The sequence below is a fragment of the Euwallacea similis genome, chromosome 4, assembly GCF_039881205.1.
Source record: "Euwallacea similis isolate ESF13 chromosome 4, ESF131.1, whole genome shotgun sequence".
Lineage (NCBI taxonomy): Eukaryota > Metazoa > Arthropoda > Insecta > Coleoptera > Curculionidae > Euwallacea > Euwallacea similis.
In genome coordinates this window covers 6,374,278-6,390,760 of record NC_089612.1, presented here as the reverse complement: position 1 = coordinate 6,390,760, position 16,483 = coordinate 6,374,278, and the positions used below count along the sequence as shown (strand labels likewise).

At 39.4% G+C, this 16,483-nt stretch overlaps 3 protein-coding genes and 1 non-coding gene across 5 annotated transcripts; 2 read left to right on the top strand and 2 right to left on the bottom strand.

Moving 5' to 3' along the window:
• Positions 1–548: 548 nt before the first annotated feature.
• Positions 549–8,099, bottom strand: LOC136408458 (HMG box transcription factor BBX). 2 transcript variants are annotated; one of them, XM_066389440.1, is made up of 6 exons: positions 7,758–8,098; positions 5,807–6,144; positions 5,525–5,748; positions 5,127–5,468; positions 4,686–5,072; positions 549–4,192 (listed from the first exon to the last, which is right to left on the bottom strand). In XM_066389440.1, exons 2-6 carry the CDS (start codon positions 6,111–6,113, stop codon positions 3,812–3,814), a joined length of 1,641 nt encoding a protein of 546 aa, XP_066245537.1. In that variant the 5' UTR covers positions 6,114–6,144; positions 7,758–8,098; the 3' UTR covers positions 549–3,811. The 2 variants fall into 2 exon arrangements, with proteins under 2 accessions (XP_066245537.1, XP_066245535.1); XM_066389438.1 differs by having other exon boundaries at positions 4,686–5,468; positions 7,758–8,099.
• A 673-nt stretch (positions 8,100–8,772) lies between these two features.
• On the top strand, positions 8,773–8,845 carry TRNAK-UUU (transfer RNA lysine (anticodon UUU)). The gene has a single exon. It is a non-coding gene; the product is annotated as a tRNA-Lys (tRNA).
• Positions 8,846–9,501: 656 nt separating this feature from the next.
• On the top strand, positions 9,502–10,209 carry LOC136408490 (uncharacterized). Its single transcript, XM_066389482.1, has 3 exons — positions 9,502–9,693; positions 9,754–9,846; positions 10,012–10,209. The coding sequence occupies exons 1-3, from the start codon at positions 9,649–9,651 to the stop codon at positions 10,207–10,209; spliced, it is 336 nt and encodes a 111-aa protein (XP_066245579.1). The 5' UTR covers positions 9,502–9,648.
• Positions 10,210–10,430: 221 nt separating this feature from the next.
• Positions 10,431–16,273, bottom strand: Ndg (Nidogen). Its single transcript, XM_066389411.1, has 18 exons — positions 15,957–16,273; positions 15,617–15,863; positions 15,439–15,560; positions 15,269–15,387; positions 15,134–15,216; positions 14,941–15,084; positions 14,669–14,888; positions 14,445–14,613; positions 14,112–14,388; positions 13,861–14,058; positions 13,659–13,811; positions 12,663–13,004; positions 12,324–12,422; positions 12,114–12,269; positions 11,934–12,068; positions 11,281–11,880; positions 10,967–11,230; positions 10,431–10,913 (listed from the first exon to the last, which is right to left on the bottom strand). Exons 1-18 carry the CDS (start codon positions 16,143–16,145, stop codon positions 10,468–10,470), a joined length of 3,963 nt encoding a protein of 1,320 aa, XP_066245508.1. The 5' UTR covers positions 16,146–16,273; the 3' UTR covers positions 10,431–10,467.
• Positions 16,274–16,483: the final 210 nt, after the last annotated feature.

Genomic DNA, 16,483 nt, shown 5'->3' with positions numbered 1-16,483 from the left:
TTTGTTCGCCCTTGAACAGCCCTCAATCTTATAGAGGTGCGTGCCCCTGGTCCATTAACTACAGAAATAGAATCTCGTAAAAAAAGTGATTCAGATTGAGCACATATGATATTGGTATGATTAATGCACGGTATGCATTTTGCTACAATTAGCTCGATGAAAGGGTTGATTCTCCCAATTGTCAAGAAAGTGTTTAAATATTCTTGACAATTAAGGATTTTTTAACGTTATTGTTGAGAGGAGAGAGGCAACACTCGCGTGCTGCTGGGCAAAGTTCAAAGGGACGCGTGTCTTGGAGTGAAGCTCTCCAACAGATATACGTTTATATACTATATGTTTGGCTCGGTAAACTTGTTTTTATATTATCGAAAATGAGACACGGATGCATGGATAAACAACATGATCCACGGAACATACGGATGATAATGGTTTCCTGTCCCCTGGATTGAACAGTTGGAAACTCTTAGGTAATCCCCCTTAGAGACCTGACGGGTTGAGTCTCGCGGCTCCTTTGTGCCTCTCGCCCCTTTTAATCAATCAGACACAACTTTTATAATAAACTTTATTAAAATCTGTAATATAATAGAATTATCAATGTTAGTTATACCTCTAAAGGCGAAACAACGTCCTTAACATGTCTTAATCAAGGAGATAAATAAATAAAAAGGCACTAGATAAACTTTACAAATGAAAAGAGCCACATTTCCTTCTGCGTTATGTAGTAGAAAAATAAAACAGAATTTATCACATTCCTTTGCATCACTCTATACATTCATCAATAACAGTTAGGACACTCTTAGTATGTCCCGTATTGATAGGTACTAACCTGAACCAATCCCTTTTCATATAAAAGTGCTTTTGATACGTTACAATGTAGATATATAAATTTCAATAATATGAATAACGTTTACAATACAATAAGTAAATATCTAAAAATCTATAAGGCGTTTTTATTTTTAGAAAATCAAGTACTTATTCAACTTCAACTTGGTCAAGTGTTTTTAAGGCCCTAAATTCGAATATCTAATTGTGGTTTAATTGATAATTTGTTTTCTCTTATTGGCGAAGCTGTTTTTGGTTTTAGGCAACTAGATTATTATTAATTTGTATTTTTGTTTGAACTTTCTAAATTCTAAGGAAGATTTAAATCGCTTAAAAAAGTACAGTTTTGCATCAGATCGACGATTAAATCTCAACAATCGATACCTTTTCTCGAGAGTATTTTCAGATGCAATTCGGGGAAAAACTTACAAAATGTACTGGCAAATACTCCTATTTCTTTAGGCGGTCTTCGACAAACAAATTGATTGATATGGCTGTATAAGAATTTTTTCGAATTACAGCTGAATAAAGAGAAGCAATATTTGGACAACATAATTTACAAGATGAGTCATAATTTACTCTAAGTCTTCGAAGGAGCGATTCGTCCACTCAAAACACTTTTCGCTCATAGGTAACACACTTAATTATGACCGGCGTCACCTTTGCTTGTCACCCTGATGATGGCGACAGTTCCTTTCATACCACCAAACATCTATTTATCATAAGAAAGTCCCTTGGTTAAAGGCTCAAATGCGTCCTTGATAACTCGACTGCCTCTACCTCACGCCCCTGCCGAAAGCAGCTTCCAGCAGGTGCAGCAAGTTTTTGTGCCAAAATGACTGAGATGATTGACTTTTCTGTGACATACAAATGTTCGATGGTTTAAAGAAATATACAGCACACAAGAGAGGACCCTGAGCCGTCTGAGGACTTAATCCACCCGATTGCACCGGTGGAAATTAAAGAAACCCTGCGGGATCTCGAGGTTCGGAAAACCCCCGACCGTGACAGAGTTTCCAACAACTTAGGTTTAGGTCAAGGAAATACCAAGCAACCCGGAGAGGCATTTGCTCTACCGAATCTGAAGGATCAAAGTGTTGAATCCAAGAATTGCTCCTTAAGACTTTGAATCTAATCATCACTCCCTGTGTATGCTGATTGGCGTGACAATAGAATGCGGGTCCCCGGTAATTTTTTGCCACTCCAAAGCCAACACAGGTCATCCCGTTTTTAAAGGAAAAGTTAGGGTCAGTTCCAGTCAAATCGGATGAAACGTTCAAACGTTATCTTGTTTAAGTGGTCTAAATGGGGAATTTTTATATGAAATGGCAAACAATTACAAGATGACGATACACAGTTTCTGTTGTCAGCCGGTATAGATCCTACTAAGGAGTCCGTTTCCCGAAAATATTCTACTTTAATCCATCGTGCAACGTAACTTCTGCACCTTAATTAGACTGCAGACACAAAAAGCCACTCCTCTTCTCTAGTGCCTACCTCTCATGAGATTGACGCCATTAAATCTGCATGCTAATGCGATGCATTAAGTTAACCGTCCAATGTCCCTTAATGTCTTCAAAACGTACGTTAAATTGACACGAATTCACTCGCAAAAACCGGCCATTAGTGCCCCAGAAACTGATATTTCTCGCTAATTTCAGTGTAAAAAAACCGCGGAAAAAGAACTCCCTAAGCAGACTCTTTAGATGCTTAATTACATTGATTTGACTAGAAAGAAACCTAGTACTTGGTCCATCAAAACCTTCACGCAGATTTCCAAACATTCACGCTATGTATTTCGTATTCTACTGCAAAATCTAAAGATCACCTATGTAAAAAAATAGTAAAACTATATGCCTTACATTCTAATGAAGTATTTCATAATAAAGAATATAAAGATGCGGCATCTTAACGATATACGAAATAAACATTATTTGGTTTTAACGATTAGAATGTGTGTTTATACTTATTGTGTGGACATTAGGTACAAACTTAAACAACATCTAAGTAAATAGTATTATTTACATATTTTAAAACACAGCAATAACAACAAATTAAATAAAACCTTCTGAAATTTAGTTGAATTGACTGTTTACGGTCCTTACCGCTTTCACTTAAAATAGTTCTTTAGCTTTCCACCGAGGGAGAAGTCCCAGAAGTGTTTAAAAGACTATCTGACTAGGGAGCTTAACATTAAATATCATATTTTCCATTTAAAACCCGTAAGTAGGTAGAACTTTGTGTTAAAACTAACGGGTAAAGATTTGAAAAAATCTCACAGCAGACGGCGGACACGTAGCGCGTTGATTAAGCCATTTGGAATCTATCATTGAACATCTGACAAAGAGGTAACAGATGATCGATGTAGCCACGACATGCCTCTGATATCTCAACGCCTACTTGAGTTTTTTTCTAACGATCACCACTTGTTATTTAATCAGATTTCTTCGGATGCATATACATACTTTTCGTTTTTTTCAATTCCTATACCCAAGCGTAGTTAATCGGGGGGTTTCGCTCGCAACGACCCTTTTTCAATCATCTTTTTTAGTCATAAGACGCACTTGACAAGCCGCAAAAGCAGCCCCTTTATTGCTCGCAAATCAGTGTGTATATTTGGTCCGATCTAGGTAGAAAGGCGTCGGTGATGCTAACAACAACTATTAACGCTTCTATAAACTAAACAACATTATCATAAACTGAGAATTCACTATTGAAAAGGCGCAACAAGCATAAATTATATTACTATCAATATTACGATTTCAACAAGGACTAATTATATCTTTTTTGGCCTCTGGTAAGAGAATTTGGGAAGGTAAAAGCTCATGAAGCCGTCATTAATGCCCATGTACATAGAGCTTCCTGCAAGGTTGCGTTTAAGGCGAACTTTCCTTACCTCGCTTCTACCTCCCTAAAAACTTCAATAACGAATGCACGTATCAACAAAAACTTAAAACAATAATGAATGCTCCCTCCTCGCTCTACTACCCTACGTACTCACATTCTCTGTGATTTTCTCGGTGCTTGCAGCCACCATGGCTAAAGTTGCCAGGCCCAGCAGGGCGTTGTCTCCGTCCAGCGCAGATTCGGACTTGTGCTCATTTTCCAGATTCAAATGTGTGATGCTGAGTTTGTTTTTCCGTTTCTTGGAACCGACGGCGACCATCGCTTTGGACGACGGCACGTTGTTGTTGTCCAATTTCTGCAGTTTGTTGTGCGAGTTTTCTGACTTGATCTTTAGCTTTCGCTTTTTGCTCTCGCGCTTTCTGCGTACGAAATCGTCGTAGCTGAGACTGAGCAGATTGTCTATCCGCAAATCCAGGTTGAAGCTCACGTGCGACGGTTTTGCTTGGTTATTGTCGGGTTCGTCCTAGAAGCAGATATAATTCAGAGCTGTGGCAACTACCGAGAAGAAAAAGAAATAATTGAATTACACTCATACTAGAATTGAAACCGGCAGAAGTCGGTATAGAGGATATTGGGATTCATACTTTTACAGCAATATTATCTGAATATATCATAATACATACTGGATCTTCTATTTGTAAAAAAATGTACAAATTCTTTTTTATAATCTAAATATTTAACTTCAAATACTTAATTCTAAGAGCTTCATATAATGTGCGCCACTGTCCTGAACAGAGGCACTGTATTTGCAGGACTCAAATCGAATGGTACAATACGAAGGGAAATTGATATTGATAACCTACTATGAAGCCTAATTGTCCAAACTCCGTCATGATAACTTTGCCAGTACGATAATTCTACACACACCAAGTGGTTTGGAAGAAATATCTTTTTTACTTGATAATAAGGGGCTACACACAAAACTACATTTTTTCGCATGAACCTAGAAAACCAACCTTTGATTTCACCTCGTCATCACAATCAAGCTTGACATTAGTCCTTTCCGCCAGTCTCTTAATGGTGTTCTCCAAGTTGTAACTAGGAGGCTCGTAAGTAGCTTTAGTCATGGTCAATTCCTGCTCAATTTTCGATTCCATGCGGCTGCTCTTGTGATGCTGCGTTAGTTTTAACTCCTTTTTATTACCCAGCAATTTTCCCTCTACCATGAATCGCTCATAACGTTTACCCTTGCAGACTCTATCGCTCTTTCGCTGCTGTTCTTTAGGTTCCAACTCGTCATGAGCAAAGATCCCGTCTACCACCTTATTGAGTAAATCCTGCTGAGTGATATTGCCCTCTTTGTCTTCGAAAATATTTCGGGCGCAGCTCTTCTCGTCCTGATGCTGCTCGTAAAGCCGCTTTTTGATAGGTTTGGGAGGTACGCAGGGTTTACTTACATTAACAGGGCTGGAGAACATTTCCTCGATTTTATTCGCATCTTCGTTTATGGGAGACTCATTATTATTGTCTTCAACTTTGCAGCAATCTTTGATTTTCTCTGATATGTTGTAGTTGTTATTCATTAGAGAAGTGAGGCCTCCGAGTTGAGACTCATCTGCCAATTTCCCAGGGGTGAATTCGGATAATTCAGAGGAATAAATTGGAGAAGTATTGTTAGTTACTGTGGTTGCCACAGGTTTGGAAATGGTTGTAGGACGGGTTGCAAGCGTGCGCAGTGGAGGGGCCGGCAGTTTGTACCAACGGAAGCCTGGATTGGCCGACAGGAAGGCATCTTTGTACTGAAAAATTATGAGATTCACATATTTAGTATTTAAGCTAGAATATTGGGAAATACCTCTTTGGCCAAATCATTATAGGGCTGTTTTTCTGCAATATTCAATAAAGCCCACCATTCTCCCAGTATTTTGGTCACGCCCCTATTCTCAGTGGTTGGATACCTTTGCCTGACTATGGGTCTGTGTTTTTTGCAAAATATAAGAAAAGCATTGGGAGGCCTGCGGGCGTGATGTGAAGGTGAAATTTCCTGATCAAGACTCCCTGGAGATTCCTCTTCTGGATCTTTAACAAACCAAAAACCTCAAAAACTGCAACTAAATAACCCAAACCATCCACTTACTTTCAAGCTTCATCTCCTTGGCAACCTCTTCATTGCCCATATCAAAATGTACTTGCTCCTTATCTTCATCACTAACCACTCCCCAAGTGGTTTTAATATTGTTCAGGATTGCCAGGTTTTCTACCTTGACTTTGCTATTGGGTTCGAAATTGTGCTTGGACCAAACCTCCCCAATTTTCTTCTCATTAATGGCAACCCCACGAGCATCTGCAGTGGTTGACGATTGCGTTGGCGCGGAATCCACAAAGGGAGGGTTTGACAGAAAAAAGGTGTGAGGTTTCAGAAAACTGCTTTGAATTGAGTTCATTGTTGAGTTCTACATTTGCATGATGCAAGACCTGTGGAAAAAGTGAACTAATGCAAAGAAAAGTCATTTAATAAGTTTTTAAGGTATAAACATTACTAACTGGGTCATCATACATTGATTACATGTTATTATTAAGGAACAAAAGAGTTTTTTGAAGGTATATCTAATATTGATTTTGTATGTGGTGTTTTGATAAGCAAGACGAAAATAGCTTTGTAGTGTCTTAGATTATAATTTTAAATCAACAAAATCTCAAATAACAATTTTAACTTAAATTTTAAGCGATGCAATAATTGAGGGTTTGTGTCCTTATAGCCAAACTTAACATAGCAGAAAAAGCTGAATTCTGAATTGACGGTTAAGTATAAGTTTACGATGAAAGATCAGTCAGTCCTATTTCTTGACAGCTATTAATATACATTTAATTTGTTTGGAAAAAGGATATAGACAGCATCTAAAAAATGAAACAAAATTGGTGGCAGGGATGCAGTTCTTTTATAAACTACCAATTATTGGACAGTTGAGTGTTAGAAAAGGATCAGAATTTGAGTTGTCTAGATCTTGTTAGTTTCAATAATGAGAGATCTGCTAAAATATCTGGCTTATATCTAGCACACAAAGTTGTAGTGTTGTTTCTCTTAGATGTCCATCTGGTGTTTTTACATCATTCTTGAGGAAAATTCTATATTCTGGACAAAAGAATTATTCCCACAGAATAAAGTCCAACTAGCATATTATAATCTTATAAAATTTGGAACATTTTATAATCAATTCGATAAGTGATAAGGAACCACATAATTTTAATTTTAGAAAGAATAGTTCCTGTCCCAATGTGTCTTAACATAACAAAGCTGCAGTTTATACAGTGCTTAGCATAGATCAAGGCAAAGGCATTAGTAACATAGTGTAGAAAGTTAATATCTTTCCAACTTTGTGTGCAATTCTTACATATTATAATGCATTATGCATGCACAGTATAAACCTAACAGAACACTCCTACCATTTTGGAGTTTGGTCACAGATATCCAATGCATGATGCTAATTTTTTGATACTAAGCAGCTGAGTAATGCTTTACCTATAGGTTCACTATAAGGAGATATAAACTATGGGCATCCAAGCATCTTGTTATAATTATCCATAATTAGGAAATATTGTGGTCAAGGATTTTCTGGTAACAGATGTTTGTGTGGTTCCTAAGTTTATCCTAAGTGAATGGGTTCCTCTGGCGTCTATTTTAGGTATAATAATTAATTTTCAATGTCATCAAATATTGCACAAGAGAAAACAAATGTGGGGAAAATTAGGCATGCCAAAACTGTACCTAAACTTATTGCATCAAACGGTCACAAATTGAGATTTCAGCTTATGTAATTGAGTGTTTATAGGCCGCATATTTGGACATAACTTACTGGGTTTTTTATGCATGTCGCCTATTTACAAATAATTTTCAACATTGTTAAAACCTGCTCAAGGACGTTCGAGTTATCAAGTCGAAATTCACAGATTACTTAGAGAAAACATCGATGTTCGGCGCTGGGGTTACTTAACAACCTTTCAGGCAAACACCACCGATGTAAAGCGCCGATTTTCCGAAAGATAAATCGTCTCAAATTAAAAGAAAACGATAAATAAATCTTATATACCTCCCGAGTTCTCGCACTTCACCAAATAAACGCAATCATATGACGTCACACCGCGAAAATAACAGGGCTTTTCTCCAATTGCAACGAAAACAAACTGAAAATTGAATCGAAAAGGGACACGATTAGGGCATAAGGGCCGCTTTTCTGTCATAAACTGAAAATTAAAAGTGGATTTTCGAACAAAAAGCCGCACCAAAAACGCAATCAAAGATGTCTGAAATGTTTGGATCTTCGTCGGTCAGCTGTTCCCCCACCGCCGAACTGTCAATAATGTCACTAATAAACGGTTTCTATTGGTCAAGCTAAGTTTTATTAATTTATTACATTTGGAATTGCCCTTGTGACACACATTCGAGTTTACCTTTAGTTTTCTACTTGACTGAGCATTAATTAAATTCATAGCCGCATGGGAATAGAGGGGAAGCTTATCAGGATCGGCTCTATTTTTTTGAGCCCGTGCCAATTACAGTTTTTGGTATTATTTTAATAGATAAATAACAAGAAACATGTAGGACGAGGTTTGGGGAGGGCAGAGCAATTACATAAAATTTTTAACCAGCTTTCAGCATTTTACAAGTAAATTTATTCGTTAAACAAAGTTATTATTAGTGAAAAACTTGTTTTTCACTATTAGATTTGCATAGAGGAACTTAATTCGAACTAACTTTATTGAATTACTGCTGCAGTAGTTGAAGTTTCTTTTTTTATCAATATTTTTTTTTGCGTAATGATCCCCTACTTCAAAGTTACAAACAAACACGTCCTTCAGGAACAGCGCCATCTGTCCTAAAATATTTATGTTCCCAGCTGCAATCCGTCCGTAAACATTTCTTAAAAAAACTATTTATGTTACAAATATGAACTACAGAATTGTTTTTTTAACACAGCTCTATACGACAGTATTTTATTTTGATGTAATTATATATAATTGTACCGTGTAACAGTGTAATTATTTATAATTTACCATGTAATAGCAGTATGAAGGTGGTACAGCAAAGACAGCTTTAGAATATCTGCCCGGGTAGCTCAGTCGGTAGAGCATTGGACTTTTAATCCAAGGGTCCAGGGTTCAAGTCCCTGCTCGGGCGAAATTTTTTTTTTTTTAATGCACATTTTAAAGTAAGGACTAAAATACGATTCAAGATTATTCATAACACAGAGAACTTAAAAAATAATCATTTCCCTATATATTCGCAGTACTTGTAATAATGTTGTTGCATAAGGTAAAATGTCATTTCCTGTAACGCCAGTCAAATAACACGTATAGAAGAGAATTTATTTGATCTGAACGCGAGAGAAATGAGAAATGTGAAAGCGAATTCGTTGCTCCTTTGCTGAAGAAAGGGTAATGAAATTCCATGGACGTAGTCTAGAGAAATATTCAGAACAAAAACATATTAAATTAGACGGTCAAAAGCCCAATTTCAAATGTTTGCTCATTCGGGGCAATGAGGTTTGAGATTCATTATGAATTTGCAGACGGTAGACGGATGTATTATTCTAAATTATAATTATGACAATTGCTAGATACGCGCCTCTGCATAAGGCGGATATACTCGATGTTGTAAACAGTCGTTTAAAAAATCATCTTATGGTGGTACTCTCATAATGTAGAAAAGGAGGTGCAGCCGAGCATTTCTCTTCAGTGTATTGGTTATTTCTATGTTATAATCAATTATTTTATAGACGCCTTCGTATAGACTTATTAGCAACAATGAGCAAGGTAAATTATTAAAAAAAGTTTTTTCTTGACATAATGATGAAGGACAATTATTTCTTTTACTTATTAAATTGTTAATTGTATTAGTTAGTGGTGTATATCTTGGATAAAGCTGTATGGTTGCTGTTGGCTACGGTCTTCACAGGACAAACTCTTCAGCTAGCCGGTATTATGGAGACTCCTAAAGCTGCAGGAGCCATCGAATATCATCAACAGGTAAATAAAACTGAATCAAAGCACAGTTTTTGCAGTTAACAGACCGTTCTTTTTAATTAGTTTGAAGACAACAAAACCACGGCAATGCGCTGGAAAAGGGAAGACACTTCAGAGACCACGGAAAGGTCCCAATTAATTGACATGCTGTTCAATGTAAGTATCCATCGCGTTTTGACACAGATTGACGGTATGTTGAGGGGAAGGTGGCATCAAAGCTGGCGGCCTATTAACCCTCCTCACGGCTATTTTTGCTGACAAAAGTAGGTAAGAACGTCTCGGTTACGTCTCTAATGCCTGCAATCCTTTCTCTTGTTTTAGATTCCGATTAAAACGCTCATGGCAATGAATAACTTGATTCAAAAGTCGCGTCCTACTTTGAGAAAGTTGCGCGATTTCACCCTGAAGAGGATTGAGCAGATTGAGAAGAGCACCAAGGCACCAAAGACTAATAATATGGTGCAGAAAAGATCGTATCCGGTGTATATCAGAGAAGTTGAGAAGTTGAGTAATTCATAAGAGTGGCAGTAAATACTTGCTATCTTAGTATAATAGGGCCTTTTTGTGTGGTATTATTACTTAATATAAGCTATTTAGAATATTTCAAATTCGATAAGGTATTTTCTAACTGCTCTTGCCATTGTAGAGACTGAAATTTCTAGAAAAAGTATAATGTATTTAAGCGATTGAATAAAAAACATAAACAAACATTATTACTAATCAAAAGGCAGTAAGCTTGACCCTCTTAATCCCCATTACAAATTACGTTCTAAAAACCTAAATAACGCAATTAGGTTCCTCATTGGCGTTGAAACTTCTAGCACAAAGACAGTTCTTGCTGCCTTTTCCATTAGGCAAACAAATGTGTTCTTCCGGGCATCTGCTGTATTGGCAAATGCTGCTCAAGGATGGACATCTACTGAGCACCGCTGCCAGGCCGAAGAGCTTATTTCCGGATCCCCCTGCCGGAATGTTAAGAGATGGTAGTCTGATCAGGGTGTATTTGTCCACACGTTCGATTTTCTTAGAAATCCAGTCTGACCAATACACCAAACGGTCAGTAACGGCGATTCCGAATGGATAAGTACAATTAACCGCGATAGTCTGGACTTGACGGGTGTCTATATGGACGCATTCGATTTTCTTAGTGCCAGCATCGGAATAACAGAGCTGTTCGGTGTCGTAATCGATAGCCAGAGCATTAGGTAACACCACAGATTTTCCTATTAAAAAATGTGAAATTTTTTTGGTGTCTTTATTTTCTGCGATTAATCACCTTCAAGGAATATCCTCCTGTCGCTTCCATCAGCATTGGCCCACTCAATCTTGGGATGCTGCCTATTCCAATCAGACCAGAAGATTTTGCCCCTTTGAGGATGCACGGCGATTCCTCTGGGATTCTCCAATCCAGTGCTGAACAACTTCCTACGTCGCTTGGAGTCCAAATTAGCCACCTCAATGGTTTCCAAAGTGGAGTCCGTCCAGTAAATGTTCCTGGAGACCCAGTCAATTGCCAGGCCTTCCGGAGATTTTATCTCGACTAAAATCAGCCCTAAATTATCCAATGAAGATGCTTCAAAGTAGACATACAAGTAATGAAGTCCGTAATATCAGTCCCATTATACCTGGCGCTTCTAATTGCATTCAAGCTAATGTCGCTCCAGTAGAATCTGCCTTCTAAACAATCTATATCCAGCCCCACTGCAGTTTGATAGTTCTTGATTTGAATAGGCTTCCCAGGGTCTCTTCTGTTGGGTTCCATGGGGATCCTGTGAGTGGCCCACCCCTGATTCAGCAACAGAAAATTCCCATCATCCCTGGAGACTTCCTTGCAGACAACCCCATTTCCCACATATCCACGATTGCACTGGCAAACGTACTTTTGTCTGGAGTCAAAATTGCATTGGGCATTTATATCGCACATAGAAGAATCAATTAAGCAGTTCTTTTCGATGTTACACACAAGACCATCTCCGAAGAAGCCGGGTTTGCACTTGCACACATAAGTGAAAGCCTGAGAGTCGTATTGGCATGTCGCATGCATATCGCAGTTGTTCAAGGTATCGCATCCTACAGGTCTTTCCTTGCACTCAGTTATTCCAACCCCAATGTAGCCCGGTTTGCAGGTGCAATAGTTGGTTTGATAGTCATCATCAAAGAGACACTCCGCGTTTTCGACGCAAACGCCGCCTGTGCAGATTCTTCATTATTACGAAGATTAATTAAATAAAAGAGAAAATTACCCCCGCATGAATTGCCCAAAGGCACGCAGACATGTTGGGAATCTCTGGAGTGCCCTTCTTTGCAAACACACTCGTACCTGCCGTTTTGAAGGGCGCAGTCTTCGGTATGGGCGCAGTCCGCATTGGAGCTGCAAGCTAATAAATTTAGTGCAGGACACTATACAAACTATAATTATAAACCTGCAATTGCACAAGAATAACCATCGCCAGCATATCCGGCATTGCAGACGCAGGAAGATCTGCCGATGCTCTCGTCGTAAGTGCAGGTAGCGTGTGGACCGCAATTATCAGATTCGGTGCAGGAAGATCGTTCTTCCCGGCATGTGAACCCATCTCCTAAATTCATTAAATAACATAAATGTAGGAGAAGTAGGATCGACCACTGTGTACCTTCGAATCCCTCATTGCAGGTGCAAATGTATCCTTGGAGCATCACGTTGAAGGCGCACCGGGCGTTGTAGTCGCAGTTGTGCAACGTCCTGCAGTCGTCTGAAATTCATCAATATTTAAACTGAAAAATCCCTATATTGTTCCCTTACAAGGGACATTACTGAAGCCCTTAGTGCTAAAAGTGCTTTTGGTGCTAAGACAAGACTCGTTCAGTTGAGAATAAACATACCCGAAAGGGCAGAAACAAAGCGATGCGTTAAAACATTGAACTTCTAGTGCATCAATCTCTGAATCAGATTTGCATTTTGCCATTTGTTGTGCGACTCCAGATTTATTTACCTGAAGCGTCTTCTGAGCCGATTTTGCAGTAGGAACTTTCATGGTCCACCAAATACCCTTCGGGGCACCAACACAGGTTGCCCGAGCAGGTTTGAAACACTGGGGCATTGCTGCCATTCCTAGAAGGTGAAGAGGCTTCCTGGTACTCTGTGGTCTGCTCAGCGATATCAGGTGTGGTGGATGGTAGGGGGGCGCAGTTGTACCCATCCCCCTGGTAGCCGGGATGGCAACTGCACCTGTATTGTTGCGATCCGGGATGGATGCTACAGATTCCGAACGGTGAGCAGTTGTTGTAGACGTTGCAGCTTTGGCTTGTGATTGCTAGGCATGTGTACCCATCACCTAAGACAATTTCCAATTCCAGAATTCAGGCTTTAATAGCGGTAATCTCGAAAATCGGTACTCATGGATAAAATTATAGAATATTTTTATTATCATTATTGTTTGAAAATAAATTGAAATTGTCCCAATAAACTGATCTAGAGTATTATGATTTATTCGTTAAAGTACATATTTTAAAACCATTGAACTTATCCGCCTACTAGATGAATACTATTATTAAATAGACGGTTTTCAATAATGATTATACTCCACGTGGGTAGCTAGATAGGCAACCCGTTAAATTCATAGTAAATTCATCATCATTCATCATGTTCATAGTAAATCCCTATATGTAGTTAACCACACGCCTCTCTCATACTAACTACCTGGATGTAGTCCAAATTGCAGTATTGGAATGGCCACCCTATAGTCCGGATTTATATCCGATAAAGAACATATAGGAGGAGCTAAAAAGATGCATAAAGAAAAGGAATCCCGTTGCAACTACAATGGAAGAGCTTAGGCTTGCAGCTTATTACGAACGAAACGCAATTCTAGAACTAGCCTTACTAATGCGAAGTGTTAAATTACCTAATTTAATTTCTTCAACAAGAAATTGTGAACATTTAAAAATAGTTGCCGATTCTGTCCATGAGTTAATACAGTTAAATGTACCTCTGAACCCTGATTGACATCTACAAGTAGCCACGCTGTCGACTTCCACGCATTCTGCGTCTGCGTTGCAAGTCACATTAGAGCAAGAGCTGAGAGGAGAGCAATGCTTGCCATCGCCTTCAAAGCCTGGATTACAAGAGCACTGGTAGCTCCCTGTAATCAAAACTTAAGGTTTCAGACACACAGTATGGTGCTTCGTCACCTATAGTATTGTAACACTGGGCGTTTCCATCGCACTCATGGTTGGTCTGGCACTCATTCTCATCCACACATGTTTGCTCGTATCCGGAGTAAATTTTCTGATACCCGGGATTGCAGGCGCAGGAAAAGGAGCTCCCTTCAACCACGCAGGCACTGTTGGCTCCGCAGGAGTCTCTCCCTTCGATACAGGGGTCATACTCTGTAGAAGAGTCCATGACAAAAAAACCTTAACTGACACATTTATAGCTCTACCTCCAATAGGGGTGACTTTGTTGTTAACACCGAACCTGACAATCCTCTCTCTTGCCTCGTAATTAATGAAATTTTTGCCCACTTTCAGAGTCCAGCTCTCCCCGATAGTATCATTTTCATGCGGACAAGTATCGAATTCGAAAGTTTGTTCCACTCTAAACACAAAGCTCATTTCTTCCCCATTGGGAGCCGTGGCGATGTAGGGCCTATCTGAAGTCATCTGAATCAGCCCTGGACCGGTTTGAGTGTATTGCTCCTGGTACTCGTCTACCAGCACCTATTTGCATGATCGAATAATATTATAGGAGTTTGAGTTGGATTGGGAGTGAATACCCGGGTATCTGGGGCTAATGTGGGAATTTCTCCTTGAACTTCCACATCCACTCTCAGATGATCGAATACGTCCAATCCAGAAAACTTCTGGATGGTACGAACCACTTGGCTGGTGTTCAGGAAGGTTATGGTGGCACTGTGATTGACTTGACCCCCCGTTTTGGAGAACCTGCAAATTCCTGTTTTAGATCTAAACAAATTTTTGGAGTTTAAACCAGTCGAACCCATTTAAAGCCCCTCTGATTGGTTGCGCGAATAGATAACCAATTACGCTGCCTAAAATCTGAAGAGTTTGCACGTCCCCTCCTATCGATTCTGGAATCTTCGATATTGCAGTGTAAGCCCGCCCATCGGCAGTCACAATGTAAGATTGCAAATCTAGATTTTCCAGTTTTTCCCCATTTAATTTACCATTCACTTTTCCGCCGACCCGCAGAGGTACCCCTGGAAATTACAGCCAACCACATGAGGCGCGACTTGTAGGCCAGGATTTTACCATTAGGGACGCAAAACTTTCCATTTCCAAAGTATCCCGAATTGCATCGACAGCAAAAACCTTCTATAAAGTTCATGCAGGTGCCATAACTGTGGCACGCCGTTGGTACTTCTGCACATGTAGGGGGATAGAGCTGGTTTGACTCTAAAATGGTTCCTTTAAAATTAAATTTAAAAATCTTTCGAAGTCATACTGCGCTCATAATCGTCGGGTTCCACGATGTCCTCGTCGCTGATTTTGAAGATGAATTGGCCAGGAAGTCCCATGTTGGTCCACCTGGAAAATTTGCTTGAAAAAGTGATGTTGGGGCGAGAATTGAACAATCTACTTCTCCAGATTTCGCACGTGTTCTGTGGCACTTCCTGGCAAAGTATGCTCTTTGCCTTCAGAGGAAAGGAAACCCACTTGAGCTCTGGCGTCTGGAAGACCTGACTCGTCTCCACTTCCCTATTTTTTAACAGAATCCAGCATTTTAAACAACTACAAAGCCCCCCTTACTTGAATCCATTGAATCCCGTTTTCTGGATACAAAAACTCGGCGAAACTCTCCCTCCCATCTGTGATAAGCACCACTTGGTACGTATTCACCTTGTTAGCTTTCCTATTGAAATAACCAACACCTACAAGGCATGGCGTTACGAAACCTTTGAAATAAAGAGTTTAAAGTATGTAGTACCATTCCAGGTGGCAATGAACAGGCTTCTAGCCTGGAATTCTGAATATTCCAGGAAGTATTCGTGTACGTTTTCAGTGGCCCTGTGCAATAATGCTGGATCCTGAGTTTCATAGTAGGCAATGGTGCCCGCGGTGGTGATATCCACGTTGGAGTAAAATGGGGCTATTATGGGGTACTCCAGGGGAAATTGCATGTTGATGAAGTGGGGGATTTCCGTTTGAAAAGACAGAAAGCCGTTCGAATTCACCTACATAGTCAAAGGTCACATTTGGTTATTGGGTCATCGACCTTGCCTAGTTGAATTTTTATCACTATATTAGCTCGGTGATGAAATACTCACAAAAATAGCTTTATAGGAAACTCCGTAAAAAACCACGGGTACTTGCAATTGGATTTCCTCACTCGACACGTCATCTTCGGGGGGTAACTTTTTGGAAACGGGGGTGTCGTACTCGTATAAAAGCCCTGAAGAAATCGCCCCCACTGAAGCACAAGAGCATAAAAAGAGGAAAACGTGTTTAAACCTCATTGTTGAAAGAAAATTTACAAAGGTCTAAATAGGTCTATGCTTTAGCCGTTTCAACGAGGAGTGAATTGATTTTTTTAGTTTGAAAATTACTGCTTATCGGAGACATATATCAGGGTTCAGAGGGCAGAACAGTTCAATAATGAGCTGTTTGTTTCCTGCAATCGGTTATCGAATAATTGAAGACAGATTCTCTATGTATTACACATACAGGGTGTTTGGAAAAGTTGTTGCAAAATTGAAAAAGATGAAAATAGGGTCAAAAGTAGTAAAAAAAGTTCCTATGAACGTTGGTCTTACGGGGCACGGTTGTTGTGATATGGCCTTCCAAACCATTTGGA

Coding starts and splice junctions, on each gene's coding strand:
- Ndg (XM_066389411.1), bottom strand. CDS start 16,145: ATGAGGTTTAAACACGTTTTCCTCTTTTTATGCTCTTGTGCTTCAGTG. Junction 15,085..15,133: donor ACCCGACGATTATGAGCGCA/GTATGACTTCGA, acceptor GAACCATTTTAG/AGTCAAACCAGCTCTATCCC. Junction 10,914..10,966: donor CAGGAGGATATTCCTTGAAG/GTGATTAATCGC, acceptor ATTTTTTAATAG/GAAAATCTGTGGTGTTACCT.
- LOC136408458 (XM_066389438.1), bottom strand. CDS start 6,113: ATGAACTCAATTCAAAGCAGTTTTCTGAAACCTCACACCTTTTTTCTG. Junction 5,469..5,524: donor ATAATGATTTGGCCAAAGAG/GTATTTCCCAAT, acceptor ATAATTTTTCAG/TACAAAGATGCCTTCCTGTC. Junction 4,193..4,685: donor ATGACGAGGTGAAATCAAAG/GTTGGTTTTCTA, acceptor ATCTGCTTCTAG/GACGAACCCGACAATAACCA.
- LOC136408490 (XM_066389482.1), top strand. CDS start 9,649: ATGGAGACTCCTAAAGCTGCAGGAGCCATCGAATATCATCAACAG. Junction 9,694..9,753: donor CCATCGAATATCATCAACAG/GTAAATAAAACT, acceptor CTTTTTAATTAG/TTTGAAGACAACAAAACCAC. Junction 9,847..10,011: donor TAATTGACATGCTGTTCAAT/GTAAGTATCCAT, acceptor CTCTTGTTTTAG/ATTCCGATTAAAACGCTCAT.